At 42.5% G+C, this 19,429-nt stretch overlaps 1 protein-coding gene across 2 annotated transcripts in view; it reads left to right on the top strand.

The window, feature by feature from the left end:
- LOC137381450 (D(2) dopamine receptor B-like) overlaps nucleotides 1-19,429 on the top strand; it is a 73,303-nt gene that overhangs the window by 38,902 nt on the left and 14,972 nt on the right. For both annotated transcript variants that reach the window (XM_068054060.1, XM_068054061.1), the window contains exons 3-4: nucleotides 15,642-15,751; nucleotides 18,044-18,180. In XM_068054060.1, coding sequence (XP_067910161.1) covers nucleotides 15,642-15,751; nucleotides 18,044-18,180 — 247 coding nt within the window. The remainder of the gene's footprint in view (nucleotides 1-15,641; nucleotides 15,752-18,043; nucleotides 18,181-19,429) is intronic.

Raw genomic sequence — 19,429 nt, 5'->3', positions numbered from 1 at the left:
CAAAAGACTTGCAGGTTGATAGGTTAATTGGCCATTATAAATTGCCCCTAGCATAGGTAGGTGGTAGGGAAATATAAGGACAGGTGGGGATGTGGTAGGAATATGGGATTAGTGTAGGATTAGTTATAAATGGGTGGTTGATGGTCGGCACAGACTCAGTGGGCCGAAGGGCCTGTTTCAGTGCTGTATCTCTAAACTAAACTAAACCTGTGACTTTTCTAATATTTGTCAGTTCTGAAGAAGGGTCACTGACCCGAAACGTTAACTCTGCTTCTCTTTTCACAGATGCTGCCAGACCTGCTGAGTGGTTCCAGCATTTCTTGTAAGTACTTTTGAGATGTTGTCACTGTTGTAATGCAGGAAACTGTTATGAACAGCATCTGAGGTAAGTTTATTGAAAAATTAGGAAGCTCAAAGTCTCACTGACTCATGGTAGCTATGTCTATATCTCAAACAGGCAGAATGCAATTTTTTTTTTACAGTTTAAAAACATTGAGTAGGATCTGACTGGCAATCTTGTAAAATAGGACACTTTACCCGAGGAACTCCTGCAGCAATGTCCTGCGGCTTAGCTGTTTCACCTCCGACAACTACAACCATTTTCCTTTGTGCTAGGTATGACTCCAACCAGTGGAGAATTTTCCCCGATTCCCATTGACTTCAATTTTGCTAGGGCTCCTTGATGCCACACATGGTCAAATGCTGCCTTGATGTCAAGGGCAGTCACTCCCACCTCACTTCCGGAATTCAGCTCTTTCGTCCATGTTTGGACTAAGGCTGGCATGAGGTCTGGAACCAAGTGGCCCTGGCGGAACCCAAATTGGGCATCGGTGAGCAGGTTATTGCTGTGTAAGTGCCATTTTTGATAGCACTGTCGATGATACCTCCCATCATTTGCTGATGAGAGTAGACTGATGGGGCAGTAATTGGCTGGATTGGATTTGTCCTGCATTTTGTGGACAGGACATACCCGGGTAATTTTCCACATTGTCGGGTAGATGCCAGTGTTGTAGTTGTACTGGAAGAACTTGACCAGGGGCGCAGCTAGTTCTGTAACACAAGTTTTCAGTATTATAGCTGGGATGTTGTCAGGACCTATAGCCTTTTCTGTATCCAATGCCTTCAGCAATTTCTTGATATCACGTGAAGTAAATCGAATTGGCTAAAGTCTGGCATCTGTGATGGTGGAGACCTCAGGAGGAGGCCGAGATGGATCATCCACTTAGGACTTCTGGCCGAAGATGGTTGCAAATGCTCGTCTTTTGCACTGACGTGCTGGGCTCCCCCATCATTGAGGATGGGGATGTTTGTGGAGTCTCCTCCTCTGGTTAGTTGTTTAATTGTCCACCACCATTCACGACTGGATGTGACAGGACTTTGATCTGGTCCGTTGGTTGTGGGATTGCTTATCTCTGTCTATCGCATGCTGCTTTCACTATATAGAATGCTAGTCCTATGTTGTAGCTTCACCAGCTCAGCACCTCATTTTTAGGTGTGCCTGGTGCTGCTCCTGGCATACTAATCTGCACTCCTTGTTATTACTTCACTTCTCTCATAGCACAAAGAGTGACCAATGGTTGTGTTGAGAACTATTTGGAAGTCATCAATGTTGATGTAGTAATTAGTATCCATGCTTTACTGGTGTCCATTCCAGGTATATCCAAATTGGAACGATTCCCTTTGCAAAAGGCTCAAAGATCTTAACAAATGCACTAATAACTACAACAACTTGCATTTATATAGCACCCTTAATATACTGAAACATCCTACTGCACTTCATGGGAGCATTTATCAAAGAAAATTTCACACCAAGCCACATGTGATATTCAGACAGAGGAGGTAGATTTAAGGAGCATCTTAAAAGAGGAGAGAGAGGTAGAGGGGTTGGGAGGTTTAGGGAGGGAATTACAGAATTTAAGGCCTCATCAACTGAAGGCACAGCGACCAATGGTGAGGTAATGGAAATCGGGGATGTGCAAGTGGCCAGAATTGGAGGAGTCCTGAGATCCTGGCGGGTTTTAGGGCTAGAGGAGTTTACAGAGATGGGGAGATGTGAGGCCATGGATTTGGAAATAAGGATGCAAATTTTAAAATCTAATTAAAAGGTCTAATAAAAGAAAACAATAAGGAATTAAGAGGGAATAGTGAGTCTGAGGGCGATAAAAATTCACCTTGAGTGGCAGCGTAAAATGGGCGAGAATGCATTGACAGTCTGGTCACACTCTGCTAATTTTCTTTTTTTATTCAATTTCTCGTGATAGGATTTCAATTTATGTCTCTGGAAGATTAGTCATGACCTATGGATTACTAGTCCAGTAACATAATCACTACACCACCATATTGTACCAAGAGAAGTGGTTTTGTTCTGATGCACCTCCTGGTTACAAGAAACTAGGAAAATAAAACTACTAAGGTCTGCCATGGACCACATCCGCCCATTAGTTTAATGGCTAGTTTCCATGATTTACTGTCGCCTCTTAAATGCAAACAACCATTTTATGTCACTAAATCTAATTTATCGAGCATAAGGCTTAGACTGTTGGCAGCTTCAGGAAAAGTCCTGCTCTTTGGGTTAAGCAGGTTCATAAACCTTCAGCTCACGCACTTTGATGCCATTTTTCAATGTCAAATAGGTTCCAGCCGCCCAGCAAACACATCACCCAGAGAGAGGAGCAGAGCTGAATGAGTAAGCTCGTTTTCTGGGTGTTAAGGGTAATTTGCTGGATGAGTTCTAGGCTGATGTTGGGGGAGCTTGTCCTGGGTACCTATGTGGCCTCACAAGTGAGTTTACCAATAATTCAGCAAAGGCCACCTAGTCTCTGAACAGAAGAGGTGGAGGATATAAATGTGCTCACGTTAAACATTGGAAGTACTTCTACTCATTGTAGAACTCGCAGGATTTTCATCCCATAATGGGATGAGAATTAAGGGGTATCTATTATAACAATAACTTGCATTTGTACAGTGCATGCATCTTTGTTTCAAAGAGGTGCAACAAATATAGGAATTCAAATGGAAACCAAAAAGGAAATTTATAAAGTTAAAGTATAATGTTATCTTGTGTGTCTGTCAAACACTCTATTCCACACGGGTCACAATAGGCCTCTCCAGGGTCACATGGGGCACAGATAGGTTGCGGACGAGAGATAGGCAGCCAGAGTGATTTTCTTTGTAGGCTCTGCTCATCCTGGATCTGTGAATCGTCATCTTGGCCATGCCTTGGAACAAACGAACAGGAAGGTTCTCCAACTTACCCCACCTTTCCACATGGACTGGCATCATGTAAAGGCAGTGCCCCTTTAAAGTGAAGGGCATTGTTACATTCAAAGTACTAATACTTGTTATTACCCATTCATTCAACACTCAGAGCAGAAGGCTGGATGAATAGGCTAAGATTAAACCCAACAATAAATTGTGAAAGTGGCATTTTTCCCATTCCAAATGACTTCAACCAGGCAATTTATCTTTTGCATTGTTCACTTTAATTTCTGTAATCTATTTAGTTGCTTCTGAGGGGGAGTTGAAATCTTTAAAATAACCAAACCTGTTGCTTCTGAATTGATAAAACGGGCGAATAGAAGGTGCGAGAAAAAGATAGTCTGTTACAGTAATCACTTATCAGGGCTCTGAATTATTACACAAATTGTACAGCACTAGTCGTGCAGAGAACATTTGACAAAAGAAAAAGGCTCAAATCTACACTTGAATCACGTTTCTCACAGCGGGACGTGGGTAGGAAGCTTGCTGTTTTCTGAGTGATGGATCTTTGATCTTTCTGCATTCTCACTGGGAAAAATGAGCAGATTTACATCTGACAGCTTCATCAACTACAAATGGATTCAACTGTGTTTCAAAAAACAAGAGTTTCAGACAAGGTTACCTTGGTTTTAACAAATTGTGTTCCATCTTACTGCTTGAATACTTCCTGTCATAAAATGCATATCCCAATTAATAGGTGCAGAGATTGTGTATAAAATTAGTCAATTATTGACTTCACAGATAGATTTTCTCTCTCCCTTTCGCTCCAACATTTGTTTATAATCCTGTCTGTTCAGTTATTTCCTATCATAAGGCACAGGAACAGTATGATCCAGATGGTGCCTCAGTGTAAGCATTAACCCTATGGGTACTGAAAAACTGGCAGCTGACAAAATAGTTCCTTCTCGTGTACATTTCTAAAGACAATCAAAGTGTCGATGGAAAACAAATTTGAAGCTGTCTAAATTGGAAGGGAAGAACACAAGTTTGGCCCAATTCAGCACCAGTAGGTTTTGGATGTGATTGTGCCCTTAACAAAATGGCAGCATAGATGCTTAAAGAGAGGTAAAATGGCTCTTACACACATCATGTGAAATGCTTCTGTCCATCTTGGTACACAACAGTCAAAGTCTAAAGCAGGACTAAAAGGTTCAAGCAAGAATATATAAGCAAGGGTACTGAATGGGGTAAGGGTTACACTATGTTATTGAGCCTCCCGTATCCTACCCTCCATAAACCTGAGGTCATCCAAAACTCTGATACTGTGTCCTAACTCTTATCAAGTCCCATTCGCTCGTCAACTCTGTGCTGACTAACCTTCACTGGCTCCCAGTTAAGCAATCCCTTGATTTTTAAGTTTTCATCCTTGTTTTTAAATCCTTCTGTGGCCTCATCCCTCCCTATCTCTGTAATCTCCTCCAGCCTCAATCCTGCGGTATATTTGCGCTCCTCCAATTCTGGGCATAATTCTGAGCATCCCCAATTTTAAATCGCTCCACCAATGGTGGCTGTGCCTTCAGCTGCCAAGACCCTAAACTCTGAAATTCCCTCGCTAAATCTTTCCACCTCACTTTCCTCCTTTAACATGCTCCTTAAAAGCTACCTCTTTCACCAAGCTCATGGCCATCTGTCCTAATGTCTCCTTATATGGCTTGGTGTCAAATTTTGCTTTATAATGCTCCCAAAAAGTGCTTTGGAATGATTTATGTTAAAGATAGTATTTAAATACAAGTTGTTGTTATTATTTAGGGAGGTTGCAATACCGACAGGGAAGGTTATCCAGAAATAGAATTGAAAAACAGAGAAGTTATGTTAAATTTTATACAACATTGGTTAGAGCAGACTCAAAGTACTGTGCACAGTTCTGGTCTCCATATTACACAAAGGATACTGAGGCACTGAAGGTGCAAAACAAAATTACAAGATGATACCAGAACTATTATGATACCTTTCAGAAAGGATTGAACAGAATGAGGCTCTTTTCTTTCGAGAATAGGAGGCTTAGGGGTACCTGAAAGAGGTTTTTTTTTAAATTATAAAAAGATTCAATAGGGTAGATATAGAAAAGATGTTTCAATTTGTGTGGGGAGTCCAAAACTAGGGGACTATAAATATAAGATAGCCACTAATAAATCCATTAATGAATTCAGGAGAAACTTGGTTAGAGAAGTGGTTAGAATGTGGAACTCGCTACTATAAGGAGTAGTTGAGGTGAATAGTATAGATGTATTTAAGGGGAAGATGATAAACACATGAGGGAGAAAGGAATCAAAGGATATGCTGAATAGATGAGATGAAGTACAGTGAGAGGAGATTCGTGTGGAGCATAAACACCAACAAAGACCTGTTGAGCTGAATGACCTGCTTCTGCATTGTAAATGCTATGTCATTCTGTGACATTATATGTGCACATCAGGAAATAATAATGTATCCAGCTAGCACATGAGGCACTCAGGGAATTACCCCAAAGAGTTAAAACGCAAACGTCTTCTACTAGGTCAAAGATTCCTTTACTTTTTATTTTGACTTTTCGTAGCTCAAGGACAGACATTCTGTACATGCTAAGTTCACCTCTGGTCTTCCCTCCCTCACCGTCTCTCTTGATAAATCCATATTACAGTGAAGCCTTATGGAAAATGGCACACTGTAATTAAAGTCCAGAGTTGCAGCCCCAAATGCTCAGAAGCCTGAAGCTCCTGTCACAGAGAGTCACTAATTGCAGAAGGCGTGTTGTGATGCAGACCAAGCACTCAGATTAGTTAGTTAGACAGGGTCAGTCGCAATTTGTAACAACAACTCAACACAGAATGGTATCAGAAGGCAAAATCAGAATCTGGTACAAGATTCAAAGGATTCATTTGTTCTTCAAACGTTGAGCTTTGCAGATTGGAAATGCTGATTGCCTTCTCAGCTTCATCCTCATGGAGTATAAAAGCAAGGAAGTCTTGAAAGAACTGTACAGGGCATTGCTGAGACCGCACCTAGAGTACTGCATACAGTTTGGTCTCCTTACTTAAAGAGGGATATACTTGCATTTGAAGCAGTTCAGGGAAGGAGCATTAGGCTGATTCCTGGGATGAAGGAGTTGTCTTATAAGGAAAGGTTGAGCTGATTGGGCCTATATTCATTGGCGATTTGAAGAATGAGAGGCGAACTAATTGGGTGGCACAGTGGCGCAATGGCTAGCACTGCAGCCTCACAGCTCCAGCGACCCGGGTTCGGTTCTGGGTACTGCCTGTGCGGAGTTTGCAAGTTCTCCCTGTGACCGTGCGGGTTTCCACCAGGTGCTCTGGTTTCCTCCCACAGCCAAAGACTTGCAGGCTGATAGGTAAATTGGCCATTGTAAATTGCCCCTAGTATAGGTAGGTGGTAGGAGAATTGTGGGGATGTGGTTGGGAATATGGGATTAATGTAGGATTGGTATAAATGGGTGGTTGATGGTCAGCATAGACTCAGTGGGCCGAAGGGCCTGTTTTAGTGCTGTATCTCTCTAAGACTCTATGAAACAGATAAGATTCTGAGGGGTCTTGACAAGGTTCATGCTAAGAAGATGTTCCCCCCCATGGCAGAATCTAGAACTAGGGGGCACAGTTTCAAAATAAGGGGTCACCCTCTTAAGACGAAGTTGAGGAGAAATTTCTTCTCTCAGAGGGTCGTTATTCTTTGGAATTCTTTTCCCCAGAGAGCAGTGGAGTCTGGGAAATTGAATATATTCAAGGCTGAGTTCGGCAGATTTTTGATCTACAAGGGACTTAAGGGTTAAGTGGGTTAGGCAGGAAAGTGGAGTTAAGGCCACAATCCGATCACCCATGATCTTATTAAATGGCAGAGCAGGCTCAAGGGGCTGAATGGCTTACTCCTGTTCTTTGCAGTATGTTCAGTGAAGTGTATTGAGAATAAGAAAGTCATTATATATAGAGTCATAGAGAGATACAGCACTGAAACAGGCCCTTCGGCCCACCGAGTCTGTGCCGACCATCAACCACCCATTTATACTAATCCTACATTAATCCCATATTCTCTACCACATCCCCACCTTCCCTCAATTCTCCTACCACCTACCTATACTAGGGGCAATTTACAATGGCCAATTTACCTATCAACCTGCAAGTCTTTGGCTGTGGGAGGAAACCAGAGCACCCAGCGGAAACCCACGTGGTCACAGGGAGTACCTGGAAGATGATACGATGATACGACGATAGATGATAAGAAGCTTCTCAATCTGGTAAATAGCTCTCTTAAAGAAGCAATGCCCTCTGGTAGGTTGTCTCCAAGACAATTTACTGAATTGTTAACTACTAGGAGGGAACACTACAGCAATGCCGGCGATGTGATAACCCATTTAAAACTACCTTTCTGTATCTCTTCCATGCTCTAGTTGCCAGAGTTGATGATGGGATTGTTAATTTGTTTTTCTTTGCAATATTTCAACTGCTCACACAGGCTTGAGATTCAATTTTAACATTTCTGGCTTGTGCACATCTTCCCTCTGACATTGGGATAGTTGGAGGAGGGGTGCGAGGGCAGGTCCATGACACAATTCTTAAAAGGAAGGTGTAACTCTTAATAAAGTGCCTGTGCTAGAATGTGCATTTCTCAATTGTCACCATGTAAGTGCAATGAATTTCACAGTGCCAAGAGTACCAGCATATTGCAGAACTAATTCCTGGAGAGGTAGTTCTGCAATTTAAAAGGGGCCATAAAATTGCACAGCAAACACACAGTGCCATTTATTTATTTATTTAGAGATACAGCACTGAAACAGGCCCTTAGAGTCTGTACCAACCATCAACCACCCATTTATACTAATCCTACATTTCTACCACATCCCCACCTGTCCCTGTATTCCCCTACCACCTACCTATTACAGGGGGAATTTATAATGGCCAATTTACCTACCAACCTGCAAGTTTTTGGCTGTGGGAGGAAATCAGAGCACCCGGTGAAAACCCACACGGTCATAGGGAGAACTTGCAAACTCCGCGCAGGCAGTACCCAGAATTGAACCCGGGTCGCTGGAGCTGTGAGGCTGCGGTGCTAACCACTGCACCACTGTGCCGCCCATCTGTATAAGGGATCTATCAAGACCTGAAGATTTTGTAATATATTCAGTAGAAATGTTCCAATCAGAGAGAATTAATTTTGTTCTTTCAGCCTGCCTGCCATACAAAAACAACTTCAATCAGGCACCACAAGTCACTCTTTCTCTACCCAATCCAACAAAACGCTGTGAAAATTGTTAATTTAAATTCAGCTAATTTGATGTCAGATAATCCAACCCATATCAAAACACTCACTGAGAACCTCTCATGCATAACCACTTTTCCCAAACCAGTATTTACCTTTAGCTTCGCACATAATCGTTACAGAAGTAAGGAACATTATCTTTGAAAGCAAGTGAAATTTGATCATCCTGAATTATAGCAAATTAAGATTGCAAAGTTCAATAAAGGGTGAGGAAGAAGGGTTTTTTAGTTGTTCAAAGCATGTCTTCAATGCCTATTGAAAGAAAATTACTCATATAATTGATATGTGTTTTCTTGTCATTTCTTCTCAATCTGTGATGTTAATATTGGGGAGACATCCAGTTGTTAGAATGTACTCCCGAGCTTCAGTGTTTCTGTATCAGCTCTGAAGCCAGTCCAAAGTTGCAGTCTCATTTGCCACTCTGTGATGCCTCCTTGCTATTGATGTCACTGAGGTGGCAATATGAAAAATAAGAAAGAAAGGAATATTTGCATTTATATAGCACCTTATTGTATCACTGAAACACCTCAAAGCACATCAGACAGCAAACTATTTCTGGAATCCATTAACCTTTTATGCAAGCCAACACAGCCATTCTAAGCCTATAACAGCTCAAACAGCAAAGTTGCAATTGGCCATTGGTGATTTCGATTGAAGGAGGAATGTTGGTCAAAACACGGGGGAAATTCCCAGCCAATTACCTAACTGAACAGACTGGGTAGAATGTCATTTTAACATCCTACCTGACGGTTAATGATCTGGCTTAGCAAGTTTCAGTCAGAGCACTTTGAAAACTTTTTTTTAAAACATTCGAAAAAAATATCAACACTTATTTCTTACATCAACTAGCTAGTTCTTCCATGATGTTGCTTACACTAGGTCAGATGACATGCTGTTCATATAGATAGGGGATTAGACCAATGTGTTATTTTTCAGATAAGTTGGCCTGTTTCATTATGGCCGATTGCTATAAATAGGGTATAGATCCAAGATCAACTGGAGCCTAATTGCTGTGCCAGCAGGAAATTCCACTGTAATTTAGCAGTTTCTTGTAAATCGCTGGCTTCTCCCCTTAGGGAAGGAGAACACAACCACCCCCAAGTTCCCCTCCACATCAAACATTCCTGACTTGGAAATTTATTGTTGTTCCTTCATCGCCAAGTTGTGGAGCTCCCTAATAGCACTGTGGGAGTACCTTCACCATGAAGACTGCAACGATTCAAGAAGGTGGCTCACCACAAAATTCTCAAGGGCAGTTAGGGATGGGTAATAAATGTTAGCCTAGCATGACAGTTCAGGACCATTAGTTTTTTTCTGAGCAGTCCCTTCACTTTGTGAATTGTTCCCTTCCCTATCTAATGCTGTTTTATGAATATATTTGCCTCACTCAGATGAAAGTGTGATACACACTTTGCATAAGCAACACTTTCAAGTGTGGCAGGTGTTTTCGACCAGATATTTCTATATCCAATGAATCACTTATAGTATCAGGCAGATGTAAAGATCCATTTAAGTTTAAGCTTGCATCATTATATTAATCTGTTTGTGCTGTGAAAAAGGAAGAATAATTTATTTTTTGTTTTCAAATGTCTAAAGAATGTTTTCCAGCATTGCTCATGGGTGCCCTGAAGAGCTGAGCAGGGTTGGGAGCAAGCACCACTGTTAAATTTGAATTGAACTTCAAGGAACTATTTTAATAATAACTTTTAACATTCATTTAGCACATCTTCCTTGAAATGCAGAAGATCTTTGTCTAAAGGTATTTTAGTATGATGTACTGGCAGTACGACAGCTATTTATCAATCAATGGTTTAACTTCTCCCCATGCACGACTCAAACTGGTTATACAAAGAACGATTGCTTTCAAATAAAAGCCATGGAAACAGTGTTGAAAATTACATTCAAGGTAGGCCTGGAATTTAAAAAGATAAGAACTTGCATCTTTCATTATTTCAGGATGTCGCAAAGCAATTTGCAGCCAGTGAGATACTTTAAAGTGTAGTCACTGTTGTAATGTAGGAAACACAGCAGCCAATTTATGAACTACAAGCTCCAGCGAACAGCAATGAAATATATGATCAGATAATCTGTTTTAGTGATGTTGGTTGAGAGATAATTATTGTCCAGGACACTAAGGTAAACTTCTCTGCTCTTCTTTGAAACTATGGGATCTTTTACATCTACCAATACAGTAAATGGAAAAGTCCTGGGGAAAATTGATGTACTGAGAGATTTGGGTGTTCAGGTCCATTGTTCCCTGAAGGTGGCAACGCAGGTAAATAGAGTGGTCAAGAAGGCATACGGCATGCTTCCCTTCATCGGACGGGGTATTGAGTACAAGAGTTGGCAGGTCATGTTACAGTTGTATAGGACTTTGGTTCGGCCACATTTGGAATACTGCGTGCAGTTCTGGTCGCCACATTACCAAAAGGATGTGGATGCTTTGGAGAGGGTGCAGAGGAGGTTCACCAGGATGTTGCCTGGTATGGAGGGTGCTAGCTATGAAGAGAGGTTGAGTAGATTAGGATTATTTTCATAGAAAGGCGGAGGTTGAGGGGGGACCTGATTGAGGTGTACAAAATCATGAGAGGTATAGACAGGGTGGATAGCAAGAAGCTTTTTCCCAGAGTGGGGGATTCAAATACTAGGGGTCATGAGTTCAAAGTGAGAGGGGAAAAGTTTCGGGGGGATATGCGTGGAAAGTTCTTTACGCAGAGGGTGGTGGGTGCCTGGAACGCGTTGCCAGTGGAGGTGGTAGATGCGAACACGATAGCGTCTTTTAAGATGTATCTGGACAGATACATGAATGGGCAGGAAGCAAAGAGATACAGACCCTTCAAAAATAGGCGACATGTTTAGGTAGAGGATCTGGATCGGCGCAGGCTTGGAGGGCCAAAGGGCCTGTTCCTGTGCTGTAATTTTCTTTGTTCTTTGTTCTACCTCGGAGGGCAGATGAGATCTCAGTTTAACGTCTCATCTGAAAAACAGCACCTCTGACAGTGCAGCACTTCCTCAGTCAAGATTATTTGCCTAAGTCTCTAGAGTGGGACTTCAATCTTCTGACCAAATTCCAATTTGACGGGAATGTCTGTTCTCAGTGCCACCATCAGATTTAGTCATCTTCTTGAGATCGGTCCAAATCAATCGATACCAACCAATCAGGCTTTATTATATATTTATTTTCCATTGAGAAATGGAGGAGTGCTTTGAAAAAAAGTACTCTCTTTATCCTCTCCTACCTCTTTAAGAATTGTGTTTTACTCATTTAACCACTCAATGTCTTTCTCTCTTGTATCTCACTAGCAGATTCTCTGAGGAAAAAGCTTGGCCCTTCTTCTCTCCCTCAGCAGTTTGGCCAATATCTTGAAATTGTCATGTACAGAAATGCAATACACTACTAGGCTACCTCCCAGCCCAGTGTCTGTTTCCAAAGATACATCCTACGCCTTTAAGAAAAGCTTTTCTTGTGCTTTGTGGCTTGCTTTCATATTGTTTGACAATATTTTTGAACAATCCTCCCCATACCCACACAGCACAAAGACATGAACAGACCGTCTCCATACTACTGGAAACGAGTTCAGATTTGTACAGATTGCTTCATTTCTAGCAGGTTTTACATTTCCTAAATGCGGTGAATCAAATGATTCTCACAATTTTACTCATTTTTGCAAAGTACTGAGAATGGCCTACATTTTACTGGAGGCTAAGGTAATTTTTGTTGGTAACAGAAAGTAATTTAAAATGTGTGTTCTCGCCTTCTCACAAATGGTGCAATATCAATATAATCATGTGAATAGGTGAGATGTGTGCTATTATTATGATTTGCTGTTTACACATGAGGCAGCATTTGACTTTATTGTATCTCACATTTTGTTGGTGTGTAATTTGGGCTCATGGCACAGAGGGATGCTATTTTTGGCTGTTGGAGGAGTTCCCATTTTGGCATACAGCATTACCATTGAGCCTTGCCAGACCAGAGCATTCTACGAGGAGGAAGTAGGCACCTGATAAAATGAGAGGACACTGAGGATTAACAAATCCACTGAGCCAGATGATGTATATCCTCAGGTAATGAAGGACGCCAGGGGAAACGTTATTATGGTATTGGATGCAGTAATGCCCCAATCAGAAGACCAGCTATAATATAAAAAAATTACCTCTGCGTACACTTCCTGTTGTGTAACATCGACTTCCTGTCAGAGTCACACTGGTGTTCTCTTACATCATCACACTTTTCTGTTGTGTTCTTCTGTTGGATTTCATTTCCTCTGTGAACCATGCACACTGGTCTAGATTAGATTAGATTAGAGATACAGCACTGAAACAGGCCCTTCGGCCCACCGAGTCTGTGCCGAACATCAACCACCCATTTATACTAATCCTACACTAATCCCATATTCCTACCAAACATCCCCACCTGTCCCTATATTTCCCTACCACCTACCTATACTAGTGACAATTTATAATGGCCAATTTACCTATCAACCTGCAAGTCTTTTGGCTTGTGGGAGGAAACCGGAGCACCCGGAGAAAACCCACGCAGACACAGGGAGAACTTGCAAACTCCACACAGGCAGTACCCGGAATTGAACCCGGGTCCCTGGAGCTGTGAGGCTGCGGTGCTAACCACTGCGCCACTGTGCCGCCCTAGATAGGTAGATGCATAGCTCAGCTTCAAGTCACCATAGCTTTCAGTTCAGTTTTTTTTAACGATTTTTGGGCATTTTGAATTTTAACAAGAGGATTATTTAAAATATATTTTTCCCTTGCTTGACTGCTCAACTCCCCTTACCCACCCAACTACCACCACCATTTCCTGGCCATTTCTAGCCCCCCACTCAGAGCCTCTGTTGCACCCAAACTCACTACTCCACCCCTCACTCCCAATGGTGCCTCCTCCTGCTGGACCTTAGCCAATTGTCTGTTCCCTCTTGCTGCAATCCCACCCAAATGCTTCTCTGAGCAATGGAGAGAGAGCATGACAGAGAGGAGCAAAGCCAAAATGACAACAGGTAAGAGAGGTAATGCATGAACTTACTTCCAGATCCTACGCACAAGCGCTCTATCCTAACACAAAGACTCAAAGGTAAAGCAACTATACATCTGCAGGGATTTGTTCATTAATGTGGAGCGAGAGATTGAATAAAGTAGCATTGTTACATTTACAAATAATACTTCTCTCAGAGGGTAGTGAATGTCTGGAATTCTCTACCCCAGAGAGTTGTGGAGGCTAGATCACTGAAAGTATTTAAAGAGGAGGTAGATAGATTTTTGAAATATTGGGGAGTTGAGGGCTATTAGGAGCTGGCACAAAAGAGGAGTTGAGGCCTAGGACAGATCAGCCACGATCTTATTGAATGGCGGGGCAGGCTTGAGGGGCGGAATAGCCTACTCCTGCTCCTATTTCTGATGTTCTTATGTGCTGTGAATAGGAGGAAAGAAATCTGTGATAGGAACAGCATCTTGCCTCAATAGGAACACAGAATTTTTGGGAAATCCTAAGATCCCATGATGGCAACAGAGACCCATGCTCACTGGAAGCATGAATTAGACTAATGCGGCTTATGTACTAAGAATGCAGGATTGTAGAATTGGCTCTATAATTTCAAGTTACTCACAGTCACTTTCTTTTTAAGACAGGCCAAACCCACCTCTCATAAAACCCTGGACCTTGGACAATAAGTTACAACAAGTGATATTGGATCGGCCGCCTGTCACTCATCTCTCTCAGTAACTTCAATGAAAATGAGAATCGGGAGAGATGTTTAACGAATGGCTGATTTCCTATTGCCCATTTTAAACTATTGACGAAAGTCAAAACGACCCCCTAGTGTGTAAACTGCAAACCAGCTTTCCCACTGTCTTCTCCATAAATCTGGTACAAATAACAGCCACAAACATGAAGGGCATAAAACACAAAGGAAAGGATGATTTATGCATCAGGTTTAATGGCAGGTCCCCCAGCAACCACAAAGTCTTACAGCTGAAAGGACCATGTTCAAATGCAATTTGTCACCCAGTCCTTGTCACTGAAATGTTTTAGCTGAGTGATAAGAATTCTAGTCTTGTAACCTTTTCAAATCGAAGAGTTTTCAGTTTATTGATGCCTTTGCTTAATCGCATCATGCCAACTTGGGTCTGCTCTGGATCAGCAGATTGTGGGTTCAAAGTCACCCCTGCCTGATATCCGGGTTTGACATCATAATCCAGACTGACACGCCAGTGCTATATAGTATCGTTACAGTGTTAGCCATAGGTCAATGGTGGCACTCTCACCTATGAGTCAGAACAAAGAAAATTACAGCACAGGAACAAGCCCTTCGGCCCTCCAAGCCTGCACCGATCCAGATCCTCTATCTAAACATGTCGCCTATTTTCTAAAGAACAAAGAAGGTTGTGGGTTCATAGTCCCACTGCTGAGCCTTGAGCACAAAATCTAGACTGATTCTGCAGTGTGGTACCGAAGGAGTGCTGCACTATCAGAGGTGCTACCTTTCAGATTAGATGTTAAAGCGAGCCTCTGTCTGCCCTCTCAGCTGGATGTAAAAAGATCCTATGGCCTTATTTCGAAGAAGAATCAGGGACTTCTCTCCAGTATCCTGGCCAATAATTATCCCTCAACCAATATCATTACAACAGACTATCTGTCCATTATTCCATTTTTTTTTGTGGAATCTTGCTGTGTACCAATTAGCTGCCATACTTCTTACATTACAACAGTGAGTACACTACAAAACGACTTCATTGGTTGTAAAGTGGTTTGGTGGCCAGAGGTCATGAAAGACACTGTAGAAATGCAAGTCTTTCTTTTTATGGAGGGGGTTTTGCATTGCTGGAGAAGGTGTCTTTTTCACAAGGCATTAGACTGAGAGCCCTGTCTGCTACTCAAGTGCTTAAAAGATCCTGTGCTGTTATTTGAAGAGCAACAGCACCAACAAAACAGATTTGACTCATTGTTGCTTGAAGGGCATTGTTAGAGCAGAAATGGCTGCTGTGTTTGCCTACATAGCAACAGGAATTGCACTTTTGTCATGTGAAGTGCTTTAACATGATGAGATGCTATACAAATTGAGATTTTTAAATTTATGCAGCCATTCCATTCAAACTGAGATCTGTATTTATATTTATGTTCCAAGGTGGTGGGGGAGTGGAGATTCAGCAGGATCCATTGTGATATTTTCGTGACGCTAGATGTCATGCTGTGCACAGCAAGTATCCTTAACCTTTGTGCCATTAGCATTGACAGGTAATGTATGCATTTACAATACAACTCCGGAATTGTAGGTATAAAGATTGGGATCTGCAGCTTCCAACAACATAAGCCCAGTCTAGTGGCAGATGGGTGTAGCTGCGCAGTGACTTACAAATAGGGGTTTATATCTTTCATCCATTCTCAAGATGTCACTGTCACTGGCAAGGTCAGCATTTACTGCCTATCCTTGGTTGCCTGAGAAGGTGGTACTCTTAAACCCCGCTGGCAATGGTTTGATACAACTGAGTGGTTTGCTAGGCCACTTCAGAGGGCATTTAAGCATCAACCACATTGGTGTGGGACTGGAATCTTGTAAAGAGCTGACTAGGTAAGGACAGTGGTGAATCAGTTGGGTTTTTGCAACAATCCAACAGCTTCATGATTACCTTTACATCATACCAGCTTTTTTATTTCCAGATTTCTAAAAATTGATTTCAAATTCCCAAACTGCCATGATATGTTTAGCAAATTTAATGTATTACAGATGTACACATTGTATTGGTTTAAAATAACATGCAGATGTTGTTACATTTTGAACATTTGGTTTATTACAATAATCACTTGCCTTCCCTGCTGTACTGGAGTTAATAGAATGCCCAATGGACCAAACCAGACCAGACCAGACACTGTCATCACCCACAGGTTTAAAGGCACATGTGACCCGGAGTCGCTCAGAAACTGGGAGATTTTACAAGGTCATCAGAAGCTGAACCTGGAGACCATTTCCTTTAGATAAATGGCAGTTCTAAATTTACGTATAGCTTCAGAGAGTTCATTGAGCAAGAAAATGGATCAATAACTCGAACCAATGGTTCATGAGACTCGTATCATTCTTGAAATAACCAGTGACTGCCAAATGATAAGAATGTGTCTTTTAGGATCGATGGGGGTAAAGTTTGCTTCCACCATCTCGGCAATAATATGGCAGAGCAGGTCACCTGTCCATACTGGAACCTGATTGATTTTCATCCCACTGATCTAATTGAGATGTTTAAAATGATTAAAGGAGTCAACAGGGTAGATAAAGAGGGGCGGGGGAGGGGAGGGGAAGGGGGGAGAGGAGGGGAAGGGGAAGAGGGGAAGGGAAGGGAGGAAGAGGGGGAGGTGCGGAGGAAAAGGGGGAGGTGCGGAGGAAAAGGGGGAGGTGCGGAGGAAAAGGGGGAGGGGAAGGGGAGAGGGTGGGGAGGGGGAGAGGGAGGGGGAGAGGGAGGGGGAGAGGGAGGGGGAGAGGGAGGGGGAGAGGGAGGGGGAGAGGGAGGGGGAGAGGGGAGGGGGAGGGGGAAGGAGGGGGAGGGGAAGGAGGGGGAGGGGGAGGGGGAAGGAGGGGGAGGGGAGGGGAGAGGGAAGGATGGGGAAGGGGAGGGGAGGGGAAGAGGGAGGAGAGGGGAGGGGGAAGGGAGGAGGGGTAAGGTGAAGGTAGGAGGGGAGAGGGGGAGGGGGAAGGGAGGATGGGGAGTGTAAAGAGAGGGAGAGAGGGAAGGGGAGGGAGAGGGGGAAGGGGAGGGAGAAGGGGTAGAGGAGGGGTTAAGTGGGAGAGGGAAGTGGGAGGGGAGGGAGGAAGGGGAGAGGGGAGGAAGAGGGGGAGGGGGAGGGGAGGGGTGAAGGGAGGGTCAATTGAAAATTTCAAAACGGAGATTGATAGATTTTTGTTGGGCAGGAGTATTCTGCCCAACTCAGCCAAAGCAGGTAAATGGAATTGAGATAAAGGTCAGCCATGCTACAACTGATTGGTAAAACAGTCTTGAGGGGTTGAATGGTCTACTTCTGTTCCAACTAAATCTGACAGGTTCCTTAACAGATGGGTTATCTGTTCAGACAGATTACTGCCCAAGAGGTGAAGGTGAAATTTTACCCCTAGATGTCTTTCAATCTGTTTGTCAAGCTGTGCATGTTTCGATGTCTGTCTGTCTATCTGTCTGGCTGTATCTTTCGCTCGATGAGCCTGTTTATGTCTGACTCTCTGCCTGTGTTTTCTCTTTCTTTTTCTTGTGTGTTTGTGTACCTCAATCTCTACCTGCATGTGTGTTTGTGTCTATCTTTCATTTTCTCTCTGTCCATCGCTCTCTCTCTCTCATATTCTAGAAAACTGTCTGTAAGTAAAGAATGACATTACTTGTATTTGATGACTGCTTTATCAAATTTGAATTCCATACAAATATTTAAAAATTAAAAGGTTTTGAAATAAAAGTGCACAAGCAAATTGGAGCAGGGAGCTGGATAAAAAGATTTGCTCATGATGATTTAGCCATTTCCTTAATAATCCCCTTATGCTGTCTCATTGTGCAGGTACACTGCTGTTGCCATGCCGATGCTTTATAATACCCGGTACAGCTCCAAGCGAAGGGTCACAGTTATGATTTCCATTGTCTGGGCCTTGTCCTTTGCCATATCCTGCCCATTGCTGTTTGGACTAAATGATTCAGGTAGCAACATGCTATAATTGAAAATAAAATAGGTCATTATTTTCCTATTTTATGTGTTATTCTTTTTCTGCTCGGTCTATAGTTAGATGTTCATCTTCAAAAGATGCAGCTAAGATTGATTTGAAGAATCTTAAAGTATTTGAACTGTAAGAGCTAGCATTGGCACTGGTGCAATGGGCTAAATGGTGATTTCTATGATGTTATAAAATCTACACACACACCCCCACACATCTGCATGCATATCACGTACGCTCCCACACCACGTCTACAGTGTGTACCATCTACAAGCTGCTTTGCAGCAACTCACCAAGGCTTCTTCAACAGCACTTTCCCAAACCCACACCCTCTACCATCTCGAAGAATAAAGGTCCATGGGAACACCATCACCTTCAACCAACCCAGCTTGGAAATACATCACCGTTCCATCATCGGTGCTGGGTCAAAATCCCAGAATTCCTCAACTAACAGCACTATGGGAAGACCTCCACCATACAAACTGCAGTGGTTCAAGAAGGCAGCCCACCACCAGTGTCTCAAGGGTCATTAGGGATGGGCAATAAACGCTTCTTAGAAGGGAGCAAATAAATCTATAGTTCCAAGAAAAAATTGCTTTTAGTCGGATAATTTCGTTTGCTCCTTTTATGACGAGGTTGGAATATCACATGCTATTTAAGGCTCCATCAGTTGAATTTCTTTTCTCTTTGAGCATTTAAATCTCTGACAGAAGACTGCTACTAAAGCCCTTTTGTAATATTTATTTTATATGGGCTAATGGCTCCATTGAAATGACCAATATTGGGCAAAATAATTTAATGTGAATTGAAATTAAACCCTGAGGTGCAAGATGCTGATGCATCAGTTCACCATGCTGCAAAGTGGTACAATGCCAATTTCAAGTCCCCAAATCCTACTGTAGTGTCTGCCATGGCTCATCTCTGAGACCTGAGCACAAAATCCAAGCTGAAACCCCAGTGTGGTGCTGAAGAAGTGCTGCACTGTCAAAGGTGCCATGTTTCAGATGAGCCATTAAACCAACTCCCTCTCTGCCTTTTCAAGTGGATGTAAAATATCCTATGGCACCATTTCAAAGAAGAGCAGGGGAGTTCTCCCTGGTCTCCTGGCCAATTTTATCCCATTTATCCCTCAAGCAACACCAAAAAAAGAAATCAATTATCTGATCATTATCGCATTACTGTTTGTGCAAATGTTCTGCCACATTTCCCTCAATGCAACGGAGTCTACAAAAAGT

The sequence above is a fragment of the Heterodontus francisci genome, chromosome 22, assembly GCF_036365525.1.
Source record: "Heterodontus francisci isolate sHetFra1 chromosome 22, sHetFra1.hap1, whole genome shotgun sequence".
Taxonomy (NCBI): Eukaryota; Metazoa; Chordata; class Chondrichthyes; order Heterodontiformes; family Heterodontidae; genus Heterodontus; species Heterodontus francisci.
Note: the sequence above shows the minus strand (reverse complement) of the source record. Positions and strands in the feature narration are given on the sequence as shown.